We start from the raw sequence: 13,232 nt of genomic DNA, 5'->3' as shown, positions 1-13,232 counted from the left end.
TTAGTTCTCTTCTCTTGTGGCTCTATCCTCTGCTATGTTTTCCCCCATCCACTAAGCAGATGATTACAGAGATTCATGAAAGATCACATGAAATTTTGCTAGGGATAAAAAGGACACAGAAAAGGACATACATGGATGGACCACAAGTGGCTTTGAAAACTGATGATCAGTAGGACAATTCCTGCTAATTAGGTAATTGCTACAAACAATACTTGTAAGAATGCTTTTTTGTAATTATGGTTTAGGTGCCATAAGAGGAAACAGCACTAATAATGGTGTAATAAGTTCCACCTTAAACTCTTTAACATTCTCCTCCTTAAATATAAATACAAAATAATGGTTCTGGTCTGATTTTCACTTCTCTCCCCCTTACACTCCCTTCCTGGTTTCCCTCCCTCTGGAGTAATTCCAGTGTTCTGGAGCTGGAAAGCAGATGTTTTATAAGGGGAAGAAAATGCTCAGACAGAGGCAGCTTTGCCCGTTTGCCTTTTTCCCTTAGTATTATGGTTTGAATATTGAGTTCTATCTTCCAATAGCATTAAAAATAATATTACGGGATTTTGGGACAGCAACATGGTTAGCCCCCTTCTTTTTCTGCGCTGCCTTGTTGCAGTCTTCCTATTGCATTCCACTTTCAGGACATGAAAATATCCTCTTTTCTCTCATTCCTTCTTTTCTATGCTTGCTAAGAAAATTTGCTAGTGGTTATTGTGCTAACGTGCTCAAAATTACTTATTTCTTCCATAAAAGCTAGCTATAAAAAACAGTGCCATTTTTTGGAAAGATATCAAGAAGGCTGCTTCAGGGGATTAACTGCATGACACTTTCGTTCAAGATTGCTCCAACGTCCATCATGTAGACTAGGAGGTGTTTGAAATATGCAATGAAAGAAGATACGGAATCTTGAAGTCTTGGGTTTCTAGGGCTGGATCTTCCTGTGTGATTTTGTCACAGCTACGATGCTTTGATCCTACCAAGAATTCTGATGCCTACAGTGCTACCTGAAGGGTACTTGCACAGCCATTTCCTGAAGTGACATGAAGGAGCAGTAGGCTCCTTTTTAGTGCATAGCTGGGCTTTTTAGTTCTTAGGAATATTGTGACTGCGTAAGTCCCTTGCCAATGTGCTAATCCTATGCATGATGGCCTAGGGTTACCCGTAAATCCTATTCCGATTTGCTTATCTTTTTGCAAATCTCAGTTTCTAATCTTTCATCTGAAGTGAGAAGATTCTTGAAAAGTTCAAAAGAAAAAAACAGCTGCTTCACTGAATCTGTGTGACTGATTCATTTGTAGGCTATATATACCCTGACAATGTGTCTAAAATGAAACTAATTTGGTTTATAGTTACTGCATGAAAGAGACTGTTCTTTTGGACTTCAGGAAAAAGAGGGAAGTAAGAGGAGACTTTTCATTAGCCTGTCATGTTGTTTTCATTGTTTTCTTTCACAGATTTGAGCAAGAAAATGTGAGGTGTTTTTAGACTAAATCACAAGATAGTGCCTGCTGTCTCCCATGATCAATTTTGCATTTCCTCGAATTTATTTATTTATTTAATTAATTAATTTGTCCCTGCCCATCTCCTCCCATCAGGGGACTCTGGGCTGTTTACAATATAATAATTGATTAAAACAACAAACATACAATAAAAATACAATATATAAATATAACATTACTCTTAATAAATAAATATAAGAATAAGAATAAAGTCCAGGTGGCAGAAGAATCCAATGCAGCCTGTATGTGGGAGGAGTGGTATAAGATACCAGCCATCCCCATGTGAAACTATTCCTCTCTCCACCCCAAGTGAGCTGGCAGAGCCAAGTCTTCAGGCTCCTCTGGAAGGCCAGGAGTGATGGGGCTAATCTCACCTCTTCCTGGACCCCGCCAAACAAAATTCTCTTACAAACGGGGTCTGTAACATGCCCTCTCTGCATGATCAGGTGGAACGGGCTGATGTAATGGGGGTGAGGCGGTCCCTCAGGTAACCTGGTCCCATGCCATGTAGGGCTTTAAAGGTGATAACCAACACCTTGAATTGGATCCAAAAGCAAACTGGTACCCAATGCAGCTCGCGCAGTAGCGGTGTTATATGTGCCCTTCTAGGACACCAAAAACAGCCCGTCTGGCTGCATTCTGGTCCAGCTGAAGCTTCCAGATACTTTTCAAGGGTAGCCCCATGTAGAGCGCAAATTAGTTGTTTCTCAGCCTTAGCCCTATAAGCTTCACCTGGTGCCTGTGGTTTTTACTGGAAGACCTCCCCCTTCCATTAGTTACCATTGGGGCTGTAAAGAGACTGCTATAGAGTTGCTGATTCTTATCTTCCAGAGAGTGAGTAATGTTGCTCAGTTGGGCAGGAGGCACCTGACAAACTCAACATGCTTTTTAATAAATGTAGAGCCATTTCTTCCATATTTCTGAAATAGAGTTTTTTTTTTAATGTCTTAGTGTTTGATAAACCTGGAACTGTGAGCACTTGCTTCTGAACTAAATATTTCTGGGCTGAACTGTGGTATTCATAACTAAGTCTAGTTAACTTTGAGTCAAATCCTTCTTTTGTATTTAAAAATACACTAGAAATGAAAACTAGTATCTGTTTTTCAAAGTGGGATCTTTGGAGTACATTTACTTAGGAATGGGCTTGATTGAAATTACTAACATTTTATTTTGAGTAGACAGTCATCGTCAAGATCTGCTTCTCTGCCCTGATATTTCTCAGTCTATAGTAATATGTTAATATTGTACTGTTAACAGTTTTGTATGACTATATTTATGATGATTTAGAATGTATAATTCCTGAAGTAGATGCTAAGGCAGGATCTTGCCTGATTATACAATGCCTAGAAAAATGCTTCCTGACTATATTCAGAGTTTCTTCTTTGCTTGAAAAATTGCAGGAAATGTTAATGTAGCTAGTGACTTAACAGGTGTGTCTCCCTTAAGTGGCATATCAAAAAGAATGCTGAGACTGTATTAACAATCAGAGGTGGGGCATTGTACTCCACTAGGCAATATATGTGCAAATTGTGCTGGAACCACATTATTACCACAACAGTTCTAACATCTTCCTATCACTGGTGAAATGTGATACTTATATAGGGGAGAACAGGCGTGTAGCTGGAATTTACTTTAGGGTTTCTGCTGTAGACACTGGTTCTGTCCAAAAGTTAATTTGCTGCTTTGGTTAAATCTGAATTTTTTTAAAAATGAGCATCTTTTCAGGTGACTGGATGGTAAAGCAAGCAACAGCAGGAGCACCCAAAGCAGTAGCTTTACAAATCCTGAGTTCTTCAAAGGAAAACAAATGCCCTGGCCATCTGGGATCCATTCCGGGGTCCGTGCTGAAAGTAGGAAAGCCCAAGTTACTGTGCACTAACTTCTCTGGGCATTACTGCCCCCCCCCCAAAAAACAATGACTACTGTATGCATGGGGCCCAGAGACATGGGGAAAAGGATTTTTTAAAACTGACAAGACTGGAACTCTGATCCAGTGGCCCCTTTGAAGCCTCTGGGCACCAGCATTTGCCCAGCCATACTGGGACTGAGAGCAGTCATGTCCTTTTCATAGAGTGGAGAGAAAATTTGGGAAGATCTTTTTAAACTAGTCAAAATTTAGATTATCTGTCTTCTATCTGAAATGTGTAGTAGCATACATTATTTTTTGCCAGAGACAAAAAATGTTTTTAATATTATTACCACTTATTATATAACTTTATTATTCGGACTATAACTCAGTGCTGTCATAATCCAGTTTTTGACCTGAAAATTCTTTTTTTCCTGAGCTGGGGAATTACGAATTTTTCTTAATTATACAGGTATCATACTTCAAATGTTTCTTGGTCATTTCATAATTTAAAGCAGAATGAGCATATTCTGCTAAGTAGAATGCTTTGTTTTGCTCTTTCTGAATCAAGCATAGCATGGAAATTATAGTTTACCTTGGAACCTTCCAAATACATAGTTCCTAACACTATCAGCCAAAAGGCATTTCAGCTTTCTGGCTTTCTTCCTTAATTATTATTTTCTGTGTTAAAAAAAAAAATAGAAGAAGCCATTTCTGTGGCAAAGCATGGAATGATTGCAAATACAAAACAACGTTACAAATAATGCAGTTACAAATAATGCACTCTTTTTGAGCCCACTCCACTTCATAGGGTGGCTGTTGTAAAGATAGGATGAAGAGAGACCCCTTATAAGCCACCTTAAAGTTTCAGAGGAGAAGTATGAAAACTCATCATTCCCCGCTCAGAAAAAAAAGAATTTTCAGATCAACAATTGGATTATGACAGCGCTGAGTTATAGTCCGAATAATAAAGTCATATAGGTGATAAATAACCATCCTTTATAGAAATGTTCCTAGTCATCAAGCTATAACAGTATAAGAATTATACTGTTAGATTATAATTGGATACCAGGTTAGATTATTTAATAGTTTTACTGACTTTAAATCATTTAGGTCATCTTTCCAAAACACATGTATAATTCTAACTCAAGGTCTGTGTCATGCCACGTTGGTAGTTATGGTGTAAGCAGCTAAACTGCAATCACTTTTCCTATTTCCAGATATTTAGACAAAGAAGGCTGGGCCCCAGCATCATATCTGAAGAAAGCAAAAGATGAGCTTCCCTCTCGGAAAAAGAATCTTACGGGACCAGTGGAAATTATAGGAAACATCATGGAGATCAGCAACTTGCTAAACAAGAAACCTTGCAGTGACAAGGAAACTCAGGCAGAAATTGAAACAACAGAATCTCACGTCACCAAGAAAGAAATAAGCTTGCCCATCTTATGCAATGACTCCAATGGCAACTTCATGATGACTCAAGACAAGCAGATTTCAAAACAGGTGCAGGGGTCGCCTGCCATAGCACGGATTGCCCCACAAAGAGCTCAAATAAGTAAGGCCGTGATGATCTTCGAACTTTTCCACTCCCAAAGCTTGCCACTGGGTTATTACTGGAGCGCCAATAGGATGGGGCTGTAAATTGAGGAGACAGTGGTTTAGAATAGTTGGAAGAACAGGCTTATTACTGAAACATGTTTGCTGCCTCTTAGAAAGGATCGGATCTGTTTGTTCTGATTTTTCTCAGTTGTTTATTTTTTTCCAAATTTAATTTAGTTCTTTTCATTTCTTCACCAGTTTAAAATCTTTTAAAAACAACTATACAAAAATGAGCTAGCTTGGGCAATACTGTTTATTTGCATGCAGTTATTTCTTAGTATGCATAAGATTACATATATTTTATATGGGGATCTGCACCCCAAGTTTATATGAAACTTGAGAAGTGCATATTGTTCTGCATATGAATGTGCAATTGAATGTGTGTTACTCAGAAGTGAGCCCCATTTAATTCTGTGGTAAATTAGTATAAGATTGCAGCTTTAATCCTACTACTCTTCAGTAATAATCTCTTCTACCATTCCTTGGAACGTGCTCTAGCTACAGTCCAAATTCCAGAGTTCTTAACATTCAGATAGACAGTAATAAGCTCCACACTGTGACTGGCAATAGTGTGTGATATGGGCTATTGACTGCCTTCCTAAACTGCTTTTTCTATGCCACTGTGTGGATTAAACCACTATTAGTTGTTCATTGTTGCCCATTCTGTGTTTGTTTTGTCCCTAGAAGGACTGTGTATACTTGAATTAGAGAGTAGTTTTAAGATTGATAGTTATTCATATATAAGAATACACACACGCATGCACACAGTATTAGTTTTTCAGGCAAAGTGATATATTGCTAGGAAACTGCCTGGCTGTGAACTATAGGTTGCCATCCTAGTTCCTATCTCAGCTTTGACTCTATGTCTAATACCTGTAAAATTCCCAGATCCTCCACAGATCTATGATAGACTGCAAGGTTTTGGTACATAAGGATAATTACTGTTTCTTGAAAAGGCCCATGATGCCCCCTTCTGATCAACCAGTATACTGCTTCTAAACATCTGGTTTCCCAGCCTGTTTCCCAGCCTGTTTCCTTGCAAGGTATATAAGCACTAAAATTTGTCATATACTCAATCAACTTATATGAATGAATGGACACAATGGAAGTAGTAGGTAGCCCCATTCCTTATACAAATTGTCTGGAAAAGTAGTCTATATATCTATAATGGAAAAAGAATGCTACTTTTTTATCTGTCAGGAACATTGATTTTTGCACCAGTGTGGAATTAGCTGTATGTATGTACTGTACATACACTGAGTTCAGCAACAGTCCATATGATTTTATCCCCACCCCAACCCCCTCATCCCCAAAACAACTACAGTATTGTAAAAGACTTGAAACAAAGCTGAAATCCATATTAGTAGTCTTGGTATTATCTACAGTATATGTTGAAAGGAATGGATAATTGTTAATTACTATAGCTATTTCAGTCTGGTTTATGGTTTTAAATTGCTTGTCCCAGGAGAAGTAGAGTACCATCCTTTTAATTTATTGAAACCTATTAGCAGATTTCAGTACAATCCAGTATCCTTCTGGACTTGTGTCCTACTGATATGGTGGTTGAAGGCACTGCATTTGAATGTTTCTGCTTCTGTTTTGATAGCCATATTCTGGAAAGTGGTATTTGGGGACTAATGCCCATCACTCTATGGCATTTGGTGATACACAAGTTCAATTTTGACTTGACACATTATTCAGCAACTGCATGGAGCTGCTAAGATCATCCAAGGCTATAGAGTATGGTGTAATCACTATATTAATAAACATTCTTCTCTTTATATGTACAATATGGAATGAGGATTACTAAATCAAGCCTCAGTCCAGATAAATATGAGCTATTTTTCATTTGATTTGGGATATAGTGTTCTGCCTTTTTGGATCAGACTGCACATCTGTCCAAAAGATCAGATTTGAATCCTGAGGTATTTTTATATCCGTGTTTGTTCTCTGGAACCCCTAGTAGCTACTATATGAAAAAGACCTTTCCCTAGTTATCTGTCTGGTAGTGTATCTGGTAGTGATTCCTTCTTGTCAGAGAACCTGGCCATGGTTGTTATTCTCTAGTAATAAGCCTTTTAAATTAATGTAATATGCTGTATATAGACCTATCTTTTGAGGTAACTCAGAAATTTCACATGGTACAAAATATAGGAGTTAGGTTGATACCTGGGAATGGTGAAATCAAATTTACCTTACAAGTTTGAAATTATAATAACTGGCATGTTGATTCAAGCTTAAAGCATTGCCTGTTACTACTTGAACATGTAGGAGTACTAGGATTGTTGAAAGAGCCTATTTTCCAGGTCTAGAAGTCCAAGTACATCAGTACAAGAAATAAATTATTATGTGCTGTTCTGGGATGCACTCTAGAGAAGATTCTTTCTATCTGCTCAGGCTTTTTAAATACTGTGTTCAGAAAAGCCTCTGGACTTAAGAGTTATTAAATTCTTAAAATGAGTAAATCACTTTTACCCTTTTTTAATCACTGGCAATCATTTGGGAATATTCCTTCTTTCTCAAGGTTCTCCAAATCTACGTATGAAGCCTCCTCCAAGAAGAGAATCTAGTTTGGTGAGTGGCAATTTCTTTTATATTTAAGGCACTAAATATTTAGTATTACACAAACACACTGCCCAACTATTTAGAGCCTAAGTACAGGAAACCAACCCTTGGTTTCTCCACTGAGCAAGTAGGAAAACAAGTGGTGGCTTGTTAGTAGGTTAAGTTTCTCAGTATGTGGAAAGGTACTATGATCTGGGTGACTGCATTCATCTGTGATGGTGGATAGGCAGATCACTATAAAGTTTCATCCCTAAGGTACTGATATTGCTTTCATTTGAGGTGTACAGGAACATAAGCTTATTAAAGTATTAGTCACCTTTATTTTGAATCTTTCAGCCAGAAGTGCTAAAGTGAAGCTCCAGTTTCACATCCAATTAAATTTTATGGCATACAGATTCTTGTGTGTGTTCTTTATTCAAAAGTTTGGCAATTCAGTATATCAGAGTTTAAGATGGCCTTTCCCAACATAGTGCTCTTCAGTGTTTTGTATACAACTACCATCATTTCCAACTCTGACCAATAGGACTTTTAGGTTGGAAGGGCCACCATTGACATCACTTTGATTTTCTTGCTTAGGGAGTTTCAACAGCCACAATTTATATCTATCTGTCTCTTGCAGGTAGATTCCTAATAATTTAATTATAGATGTCGTCTTCTCTTGTTCCCTGACAGGTTTAATTAATCTACATGTCACTGTTTATCACCACAGGGCTTTCAGCTACCTAAACCTCCTGAGCCACCATCAGTAGAAGTTGAATACTATACTATTGCAGAGTTCCAGTCTTGTATCTCTGATGGAATAAGCTTTCATGGGGGACAAAAGGCAGAGGTAAGTCTAAAATAGGAAATTTAGTGATGGATACAGTACTTGTTCTATAGTGAGCAGAAACCAAAAAGAAGCTTGGATAAAATATAAACGTATTACTGTTTTGTATCCATAATTACTTTCTGATTTAATCCTTCTCTAGGTTATTGACAAGAATTCTGGTGGCTGGTGGTATGTTCAGATTGGAGAAAAAGAAGGCTGGGCTCCAGCATCATATATTGATAAAAGGAAGAAACCCAATTTAAATAGGCGAACAAGCACCCTGACCAGGCCCAAAGTTCCTCCTCCCGCTCCTCCCAGTAAACTAAAGGATTCTGAAGAAGTAACAGCTGCTGGTACTACAGCTTCAGGAGATACCCCAGATTCCCCACACAAGCAGAGATATGAGGAACCGGAGTATGATGTGCCTGCCTTTGGCCTTGATTCAGAATCTGAGCTGAGCCAAGGAGAAGATGGGAACTCAGACAGAAGCTCATTCCACCTTCCAAAACCTTCTCCTGTGTCATCGCTCCAGAGAGCAAAGTTTCGAGTTGGAGAGTCTTCTGATGATGTGACTCATGAAGAGGAAACAATCTATGAAAATGAAGGCTTTAGACCTTACATAGAAGATGCACTGTCGAGCAAGGAATCTAGTGGAGATTCTGATTCTCGAAGTTCCTCACTATCTTTGATCCAAAGAAATTCTCCATGTTCAATTTCTCCTAAATCCTCCTTTCTCAAGCCCAGAAGTATTCAAACAAACCTTGGGAAGCCTCATTACAGTCGTAATGAGGAGACAAAGCCAAGATCAGCCTCAGATGCTGGCTTAAGTAGTATACCCAAATCAAGCACAAAGAGGGATACTGGAGAGCTCATGTCTAGCAGAGCAAAACCTATGGTGAGGCCAAAACCATTCCTGAACAAAGCAGATTCTCAGAGTCAAGAAAGGATGAACATCAGCACTTTACGTCATCATCTGAGACCAACTGGGCAGCTCAGAGGTGGACTTAAAGGTTCAAGAAGTGAGGAGTCCGAAAGTCCACCTCAGACAGCTTCTGGAAACTCAGAAGAGTCTTTCAGAAGAAATTCTGCTGAAATCATTACCTCTCCTTCCCATACCTTATTTTATGCCTGCCAGCCAGCCAAGACAGAGAATGAAAGCAACCCCTCAAAATGTCTGTATATAACCACTGATTCTTACCAAAAAGTTCAAGATTCTGAAATCAGTTTCCCAGCTGGAATAGAAGTGGAAGTGTTGGAAAAGCAATCAAGTGGATGGTGGTATTTGAAATATGGAGAAACAGAAGGGTGGGCTCCTTCTCACTACCTGATGCCTTCTGATAACCAGCAACAAGAAAACACCTCCAGTGGAGGAGATACCACATCCAACATATCACAGGCAAGAAACAGAAGAAATGAAAGCAAATCCAATAGCTTGGAGAAAATAGAGAAGAAGGTCCAGGCACTGAATACTATCAACCAGAACAAAAGAACAACACCCCCTATTCCCAATAAGCCACCTGGTGGCTTTTCCAAAACATCTGGGCCTGTCAAATTGCGAAATGGAGTTAGACAGCTAGCAGTGAGGCCACAGTCAGTGTTTGTTTCTCCTCCACCCAAGGATAATAATCTGCCTTGTTCCCTGCGTAGGAATGAGTCTCTTTCTGCCACAGACCATTTTAGGGCTGTACGTCGTAATTCATCTTTCAGTACTGCCCAGTCCCAAGTGAATGAGTGTAAAATAAAACATGCTGGTCGGTTGGGTTCTGAAGGGTCAGATAATGCCTCCTATATACCAACTGAGCTCAATGGAATTCCAGTGTCCACAGTCAGGCCTAAGCCTATTGAAAAATCCCAGTTCATTCATAATAACCTTAAGGATATCTATATCTCCATTGCAGATTATGAGGGGGATGAAGAAACTGCTGGGTTTCAAGAAGGTGTCTGCATGGAGGTATTGGAAAGGAACCCAAATGGCTGGTGGTACTGCCAGATCATGGACAGTGGGAAACCATTTAAAGGCTGGGTGCCCTCAAATTATTTGGAGAAAAAAAAATAGAAATGCAATGTATTTAAATTCACTAATTTATACTTCCCTACTGTGTACATTTGGAAGAAGGGAAAAGATACCAGGATGTATTTCCTTTTGCTCTGTTGTATATACACAGGACATTTCGATTGTGCTTGTTGTCCAAAAAGTCTGCCATCTTTTAGGATGTTTTGAAGAAACAGCCTCATTCTGCAAATATCAAGAAAATACAGTTGGAATTAATGCCCCTTTATTTTCTTTTTTTCCGCAACTGATGTGCATCAGGGTACATTACCCCATCACTTGATTATAATAATCAGAAACCAAATGTGTGCCTTTCACAGTCTGGTTTGGAACTATGGGTTTACTTGGGATTGATTGGGTGTTTGATGCCAAACCCAAATGTCTTTTATAAAAACTCTGCTTGTTCATTTCTCCCACATGATGTAGCCATAAATAGTATTTGGTTCCTTGCCCCAAGATGTGTGCAGAGAAAGTGGGGAAAATTTTTCAGTGAATCCAGCACTCAGCTATTGCATTCTGGTCTCTAAATTCGAGATTTGAGAGGTTTTTTTCATTGTGCACTTCTGGTATTGGATTTGCAGCACGTAATGTTCTGTTTCCTCCAGTGGTATCCACCATGTTTTTATTCCTGTGATGTTCCTTGCTTGTCAGGTGTGTCAGGAATGGGGTCTTTACAAACATTATAATTGGACTTTGAAATGTAATCTAACTTTATGTGGTTCCCTAACATTTGTAAACACACTAAAACTATGAGTTGCACACAATCTCTTCTGCACACTGGTTTCAACATTAATGTGTTCCTTTTGTGGCCTTCTGAATAATAAGTACTGTGATTATTTTGAGAGTACTTGCCATACAGCTTCGTTATTCAGAGCTTCAGATATTGACTAAGAATTAACCAAGTTTCATCCATATTCAAAGAACTGTAGTTGGGAAGAGGAAGGCACTGTTGTGTGAACTGCTTCTTTGTTTCTTTGTTGGGTTATGGCCTGTTATGGTTTGGCTAGCTAGCTTTCTAAGGGAAGTGAAGGCCTGTCTCAAATACTCCGCTACTTCTCCTCTTCTCAGGCTCTACCTTTTGCCTGTGGCAGAGTTGCACTGGATCCCACATGCCCTGCTTTCACCAGTGTTGGTTGTGCTGCTCTTCATCCCAAACCCTGCAGGACTCCCTGCTCTTGCAGTCCTGGAGGCGTGGAGAGAGGTGCATAGTTCCATCTGAGCAGCCACACAGATGCTGCTTCTCCTCTCACAGTGGTACTGTCAGAATCAACTGTGTGGGTTCTACCTGAGATTGCTGGACATGACCATTACGTGAAAGAGGACAGTTCAAACAAGTAGAACTTTCCTCAACAGATCATGGCAATTAGCATTACCATCACATACAGAAAAATAAGAATGGCAGAGCTGAGTTGAGCTGACTATGAATGCCAATGAAAAAAAAAATGCTTCCACACAATGGGCCTTTGTTTTGCTTCCTTTGCTATGAAGGGAAGGGTTTTGGCATGTTTACAACATTTGTATCACCAATGTGTATGCACAAACAAGAACATGAAAATCACTGCATATAAGGAGGCAGTTGCCCAATCCAGCACACACCTGTATGTTTGTTGGAAATTATATATTTATTTTCTTCCTTGAGTACTTCATTGAGAAGAACATGGGATATCCAGAATTACTCTCTGTTGCAATAAAAGGAAGAATGTTAAAAGAGGTGCTATGTGTGCACATCAGAATGCTGACAGCCCATCAAACTTGTCTTTGTTTTGTGTCCAAACAATGCTGATTCTTATGTGGCAGAGAAGGATCAATGTTTTCGAAGTCAGAATGGGGATGAGCAAAAGCCATGGATGTTACCATCTGCACACTGCACATATATGAGGAGGAAGGGAGGGATTTTTATTTGTAAACACCAGTCTTCTGAACAATTTTTTAAAGAACAAGTACAAATTCTTTTGTTCTACCACTTGGATACTACTATTGTTCTCAGAGATGTTGTCAAAGGGTAATTGAACAGAACACCATTAGGTTGAGAATGTTACAAAGCAGGAACTCTGTACTCACGTATCCTTTCTCTTGCCTTTTCTTTTTATTTATGATTTCAGATGTTTTTTTTAATGAGGTTTTGTGGAAAAGCATAAAGATTAAAACCACTGGGGTGTGTGCAAAGGCTTTGGGTTTATATTTTGATACATCTTCATATACTAGCCTTGCAGTGAACTTTGTACTTGTTAAACAACAGCAACACCACCACCAGAAGGCCTTTATTTAAACAATATGGAAATCAGACAACAGTTTGATGTCACCATCTTGAAGTCCAATATTTATATGGAAAATGAAGAAAAAGTTGGGTTTTTTGGGGGAAAATGTTAAGTAATCTGGTTATCATCCAGCAACACACCTGCATTCTATTGGTGGAAGATGAAAGGATCAGAAGATTTTTAATAAGATCCAGCTAACTTTTTTTCTGAACAATTACAAATTAGGTATATTTTGAGATGTTTTAGCTTTCTGAAAATTACATAATTATCACTTGATTCTTGCCTCTTATATTTTTTGTTGTGCGTAACATATATTACATTACAAAGATAACTGTTGAGGAATTGATTTTCATGCCTCATGTGACTAATGCCTTTCAGGCTGATCTATTACAGTGTGTCACCACTGCTACTGTCCATGTTTCTACAGTGAAATAGCATGGAAGAAGAGACCTGGTGATGAAGAGGGAGCCCAAAAGGCCTGTGGAACATCAATAATAAATCTGTTTGGAGAAGACAGGTTTCTACACCATAGTACATTTGAAAATGGTGTGGATTTTGCCCAAAGCTCCTTTCCCTGATGCCTAGAAGCTTTATATCTCAAGTGTTTCCT

The 13,232-nt window shown here is 38.8% G+C and overlaps 1 protein-coding gene across 2 annotated transcripts in view; it reads left to right on the top strand.

Moving 5' to 3' along the window:
* SH3PXD2A (SH3 and PX domains 2A) overlaps positions 1-12,898 on the top strand; it is a 259,549-nt gene extending 246,651 nt beyond the window's left edge. For both annotated transcript variants that reach the window (XM_063307115.1, XM_063307114.1), the window contains 4 exons: positions 4,563-4,897; positions 7,466-7,515; positions 8,216-8,335; positions 8,475-12,898. In XM_063307115.1, coding sequence (XP_063163185.1) covers positions 4,563-4,897; positions 7,466-7,515; positions 8,216-8,335; positions 8,475-10,370 — 2,401 coding nt within the window. In that variant the 3' untranslated portion in view covers positions 10,371-12,898. The remainder of the gene's footprint in view (positions 1-4,562; positions 4,898-7,465; positions 7,516-8,215; positions 8,336-8,474) is intronic.
* The last annotated feature ends 334 nt before the right edge of the window (positions 12,899-13,232 follow it).

Source organism: Candoia aspera, chromosome 6 (genome assembly GCF_035149785.1).
Source record: "Candoia aspera isolate rCanAsp1 chromosome 6, rCanAsp1.hap2, whole genome shotgun sequence".
Classification (NCBI taxonomy): Eukaryota; Metazoa; Chordata; class Lepidosauria; order Squamata; family Boidae; genus Candoia; species Candoia aspera.
This window is presented reverse-complemented; position numbering and strand designations above follow the sequence as displayed.